At 37.8% G+C, this 6,108-nt stretch overlaps 2 protein-coding genes across 2 annotated transcripts; one reads left to right on the top strand and one right to left on the bottom strand.

Annotated features, from left to right (window-relative positions):
• Positions 1-854: 854 nt before the first annotated feature.
• LOC143580809 (putative pentatricopeptide repeat-containing protein At3g08820) lies at positions 855-2,957 on the top strand. The gene has a single exon (XM_077063737.1). The coding sequence runs from the start codon at positions 872-874 to the stop codon at positions 2,909-2,911; it is 2,040 nt and encodes a 679-aa protein (XP_076919852.1). The 5' UTR covers positions 855-871; the 3' UTR covers positions 2,912-2,957.
• A 710-nt stretch (positions 2,958-3,667) lies between these two features.
• On the bottom strand, positions 3,668-5,768 carry LOC143580819 (F-box/LRR-repeat protein At4g14103-like). Its single transcript, XM_077063752.1, has 3 exons — positions 4,283-5,768; positions 3,996-4,193; positions 3,668-3,899 (listed from the first exon to the last, which is right to left on the bottom strand). Exons 1-3 carry the CDS (start codon positions 5,459-5,461, stop codon positions 3,708-3,710), a joined length of 1,569 nt encoding a protein of 522 aa, XP_076919867.1. The 5' UTR covers positions 5,462-5,768; the 3' UTR covers positions 3,668-3,707.
• Between the last annotated feature and the right edge of the window lie 340 nt (positions 5,769-6,108).

Raw genomic sequence — 6,108 nt, 5'->3', positions numbered from 1 at the left:
TTGAAAAGATCTCGATCGAATGGGTACATGAACAGGTACCGCATCAATTACTAACAAATTGTCATATCACCAATGCAACATAACAAGATAGTAACACACGATTGGTCGCTTTCTTTACTTCTTCAAAAATTGGGCACCAATTGATTTCGATTACTACCTTTCTTTCGTAGAGTGTGTCCGATTTGTATGCAAACATAATCAGAGGCGAGCTCAGGAAACTTTTTCTTTAGGGTCGTGTCAATTTTCTTGTGGTGCGGTCGTAACTTTAACGTATAAATGCCTAAAAAATAAAAAAATAAAAAAATCAAAGAATATAGACGACCCCATGCTAAAGCAATGGGTCCGCTCTGAACACAACACGAAAGACCGCACCAAGGATCTCGTGGAGGTTCGAGTATATGTTAATTTTGGGGGGTGTTTGGCCTAGCTTTTTTAGCAAAACTTATAGCTTTTTTAGCTTTTCTTTATAAAATAAGCTTAATTTGGTGTTTGGTTGAGCTTTTTTAGCTTATGCTTATAAGCTTATATAAGCTTATTTGAAAATAGTTTTTTAGCTTATTTGAAGAAGCTTATTTGTTTAATGGGGCAAATTACTCCTTTGCCTTCAAATGATGGATTAATAATATTGAAGCAACTTATTACTAAAACAAATTAAATAATGATGGATTTAACAAATTATTAAGAAGTATAATCAACTTGTAAAATATAAGCTAATCCAAACACTTAAAGGAAGCTTATCAAATAATAAAAAATAAGCTATAAGCTACTTTAAAAATATAAGCGTAAGCTAAAAAATAAAAGCCAGGCCAAACACCCCCTTGGTCCTTGGTCAGTTGGTCAGTTCTCTAATGGTTTGGTGGAAGCCAAAGTCATGAACATGTACTCCGAGACCAAGACTCGTCTTCTCCAAGGCTTCACCTGCATCAACCACCTCAAACATGTCCACGCTCGTCTTCTGCGTCTCAACCTCCTTCACGACACTTACCTCCTCAACCTCCTCTTACGTCACACCTTCACTCTCAATAATAATATTAATAATTACCCACAACTCCTCTTCTCCCAAATCCAACACCCCAACACCCACCTCTTCAACACCCTCATCCGTGGCCACATTTCCCACAACCACTTCCACCATTCCATCACCCAATTCCACTCAATGCGTCAATTAGGCTTCTTACCAAACACCTTCACGTTCCCGTTTATTTTGAAATCTTGCACTAGGGTTTTGGATTTGAAAGTGGGTCTGGAGCTGCACACGATCATGGTTAAAGTGGGTTTTGATTCGGATGTGTTTATTAATACTGGGTTGGTCTGTTTTTACGCCAAATGTGGCCGCTTGGATGATGCATGTAAGGTGTTCGATGAAATGCCTGACAAGAATTCGGTTTCCTGGACCGCGATTATTACCGGGTATATTGAAATGGACCGGTTTGTAGAAGCGGTAGATGTTTTCAGGAGGTTGTTGGAGATGAATTTGAGACCGGATAGTTTTACTCTAGTGAGGATTTTGTCAGCTTGTGAGAAATTAGGGGATTTGAGGACTGTAGAGTGGATAGATAGCTGTATAACAAGTATTGGAATAGTTAAAAACATATTTTTGGGTACTGCGTTAGTCGATACGTATGCGAAATGTGGGAGCATGACGAAAGCTCTTGCGACGTTTGATCAAATGCGTGAAAAAGATGCGGTTACCTGGGGCGCGTTGATCCAGGGTTATGCTTCAAATGGGAAACCGAAAGAAGCTTTGAACACGTTTTACAAAATGATAAACAATAACATAAAGCCCGATTGTTACACGATAGTCGGGGTCCTGTCCGCTTGTTCGACCTTGGGAGCGCTAGAGTTAGGTGAATGGGCCCGTACATTAATCGATCAAAACGAGTTTTTATACAACCCGGTTGTTGGTACGTCATTAATCGACATGTATGCAAAATGTGGACAAATCGGTAAAGCTTGGATGATATTTAAAACCATGAAAGAAAAAGATCTTGTTGTTTGGAATGCAATAATAACCGGACTCAGTATGAGTGGTCAAACCAAAGTCTTATTCGGTCTACTTGGTCAACTCGAGAGGTTAGGAATCCACCCAGATGACAAAACCTTCATTGGCATCTTATGTGGGTGCACACACGCGGGTCTTGTTAACGATGGTAAACGATACTTCAATAACATGACACGTGTGTTTTCAATAACTCCTACAATCGAACACTACGGGTGCATGGTTGATCTTTATGGACGAGCGGGTTTATTAAACGAAGCGCATGATTTAATCCAAAGTATGCCAATGAAACCCAACGCGATTGTTTGGGGTGCTCTGTTAAGTGGATGTAGGTTGCATCGCGATACGCAACTAGCTGAATATGTATTGAAAAACTTGATTGAATTAGAGCCATGGAATTCTGGAAACTATGTACTTTTAGCTAATGTATTTTCAGCTAATAAGAAATGGGAAGATGCTGAAAACATAAGGTCAACTATGAGTCAAAGAAGCATTAAAAAGATACCAGGATGTTGTTGGATTGAGGTTGATGGTGTTGTTCATGAGTTTCTTGTTGGGGACAAGTCTCATCCGATGTCGGAAATGATTTATAACAAACTTAGCGAGTTAAACATGGGATTGAAACAGATGGGATATGTGCCGACAACAGAGTTTGTGTTGTTTGATGTTGAGGATGAGGAGAAAGAGCATTTTTTGGGTTGTCATAGTGAGAAGTTAGCTATTGCGTTTGGTTTGATTAGTAGTTTACCGGGTGAGGTGATTCGGGTCGTGAAGAATATTCGTGTTTGTGGTGATTGCCACGTGGCAATTAAGTTGTTTTCAAAGATTACGGGTAGAGAGATAGTTTTAAGGGATAATAATCGGTTCCATTCATTTGTTGATGGGTCATGTTCGTGTGGAGATTATTGGTGACACAAGGAACATTATAGTCAAAAGTTGCATCATTACTTCTTTTTTTACATATATGAGTTATAATTCAATGGGAACGAATTTTAATAGGCATGTTTCTCTTACACATAATGGTTTATTGGATCAAAATGGAACTGCCAACTAAATTGAAGAGCCCAGAGGTATTACAACTATAGTCTAATTGAAGAACCCATAAGTATTTATAAATACACAATCACATAGTTATAATCCCTAAACCAAAACAAAAGAGGTATGTACATACAGTTGAAACGGTGATCTGACCGAAACAAGAAAGTTGATTTTCTGTTTAGTTGTTATTGAGTTTTCGGTTTTACATGGGCTTAGGGCTTAAGATGGGCATACTTCCTTTATTAAACTTGTAACAGCCATGTTACTGAATGGCAACTTAAAAGGGAGTGCAACAAGTAAATAGAGAGGAGGTGGAGTGATGTATTTGACATATGTATGCATTCCTAGAAAAATTCCATAAACCTATACATGAATGTTGCTGAATAGAATCGTTAAAAACGTTACCCCTCAGACCTACTTGATTCGCAGGCTTAGCAAAAACCATAAAATAAGGCCCAAAGATGTAGAATCTGAACAATCAGTAATGAAGAAAAAGCTCCCCATTTATAGTCAATACATTAGTTTCATGATTCAGAGTTTCAGACCATCATCACTATATACGTTATAATTTATCAGTTTTCACTAGTTTCTGCCATAAACTAGAAATCAAACGCATTATAAAACCTCCATATCCTCATATCTTTGACAGTACCATTATCATGTATCGATATTAAAAAGTGAGGTAAGGAGTACCTTTGGCTTCTTCCTTTATGAAGCTAACTGTTTCTCCTTCATGAGGTAATGCCATTGACAATGACTTCAACTCCATCATATGCTTTTGAGCTCTGGAAGAGGAAGGCCACTCAATACGAATTTTTGTGTGGCTTGGATCTTCTTGTTGAAGTAGCTTCTCGTATGCAAACTGAATATAAAATACGGATCATCTTTGTTAGAACAAATCCAATAAAAGATAATGAATATTTCATTAAATAATAATTTACGCATATATAAGTCTTACCTTCACAACATCACTATGTTCTTCAAAGGGAAAGGATGATCTTAAAGTTAGGGATCGAGGCCGGCAACACCAAAGTACAGCATCCACAAAAGCTATATGAGCCAATGATTCTTCATGGCTTTCTAGTTGTAGCACAACATGCTCGAGTTCATAAGGTGGCAACTCAATTGCATGTAGCTTCTCCAACTCTGTATATTTCTGCAAAATTGAATGGTATAAGTATATGATTATTTTATATAATTGTTCACGACATAGTAATGGATGAATGAGTGACCAAAGAAACGAACCTGACTATATGCGGCATGAATATACAAGTTCAAAACTTTGAGACCACTTTTCTTGGCCAAAAATAGCCTCAGCTTCTGGAACCAAAGAGCATCTATACAACCATCGGGATAACATTGCATACATGCTTTCGAATGGGTAAAGTTCTTTACTAAAGGCCAACGTTTAGCCACTGTAGGAAAGAGTAAACGGCTATTACGCGAGTGAGTAAATAAAACCAAATTTGGGGTACTGAACTCAATTTCTTCAAAATCACAGTTTGAATGCAACACCAATTTCCTCAAGGAATTACTTGACAACTTAAAGTTGCTGCATTTATAGATAGTAGCCAAAAACAAACTTTTAACATAGGGAAAATTGGATAAGAAGTCGGTGAAACCATTCGAGTTTGGTAAGGGATGGCCTATGTAAGACACTGTTGTTAGTTTCTTGCATGAAGTCAAGTTCATTCGCGGTGCCCCGTTTCCATCTCTATCTATTACATAAAGAGTAGATAAATTTGGCGCTTCAATATCTACTCTCTCAACTCGAGTGCTGTAAAAAATTAAAACATTTCGAAGACTTTGATGGCCATCAACACAAAAGCTGTTGAAACCATTACACCTGACAATTTGTAAAGTTTGTAAAAGAGGGCAGCTAGTGGTGAAATACTTGATCACTTCATTGTCTATACGAACATCTCTAAGTTCCAAATAATTCAAAGACTTAAACTTGACAATACCAAGCTTCAAGGAAGAAGGCAACTCACAACCACGAACGGTCAAAGACTCTAACATAGAAACCGATAAGAGTATGTTAGGCAAACGATACCCAGCAGAAGCAGAAGCGGATTCTGATGATCTATCAATATCAATCACCAACACCTTCACGCCGTTCCTAAAGAGTAATTCAAGGCATCTGTTAACAATCTCTAATTCTGCAGGCTCCTCGATAGTTGTATTGAGCTTGAACTTGTGTGCAGGGACATTTTGAGGGTAAAATAGGGACATGGTATACTCGACATAGCTGAAAAAACTTTCACGAGATGTAAAACTGTTGATACTGAATTCTAAAATCGGGAAAGAAGCAGTTATGTCAAGCCAGTGCTTAGACAGCACACTCGCTCGAACAAGCTCCAAAGTATTACTAAATGAGAGGATATGATGAGCGATGTAATCAGGAAGCTGTGAAATCCGATCCATCTCTACAGTTAAGGTCTCCAACTACAAAATAGAAATCAATATTGAAAGAATTAAGCAAACTTTGATTTGATGGAAAACAATACACATTCATCGAAACAAATTTCAAATTGGCATTTGGGGAGATTTACCTTTGTGGATTTGATCTCAGCAGAATCGAAAACACTTTCTTTTCCAAACAGGAACCACCGATCTACAAATTCTATTAACCACAATATTTAGTGAACGACGGCAAATCTTTCTATGGATTGCTTTTGTCGCCTCTTTGGCCGTCAAAGCGCCTAATGGTATTTTCACAAACTGGTTTGTGAAAGGGTTTTCCCAATTCGCGTCATAATGAAGCTTGCTGCCACAAAGCTGACCACGTGACAGCACCAACGCGTGCCAATTATTATTTTTTTCTTTAAATAAGTAAATTAGATAATACCTATCTGCATTCATGTGATTAGAGCGTGGGCGTTGATAGAAGTCAAAATGACCCGAATGATTCCCCATTTAAATCTGAGTCTCTTGGTTACTTAACGGTGTTAGTTTCAGGGGCAAGATGGATTAAATGCAAGCCTACCACCAAATAACAATTCTATGGCATTCTCATTTCTCAATCACTATCAATTAAATAAATGCAAGAAATCAAACAATCAAGCAAGAAT

Source organism: Bidens hawaiensis, unplaced genomic scaffold (genome assembly GCF_021521415.1).
Source record: "Bidens hawaiensis isolate Kalapana, Puna unplaced genomic scaffold, B.hawaiensis_p1.1 tig00030648_1, whole genome shotgun sequence".
Classification (NCBI taxonomy): Eukaryota; Viridiplantae; Streptophyta; class Magnoliopsida; order Asterales; family Asteraceae; genus Bidens; species Bidens hawaiensis.
Note: the sequence above shows the minus strand (reverse complement) of the source record. Positions and strands in the feature narration are given on the sequence as shown.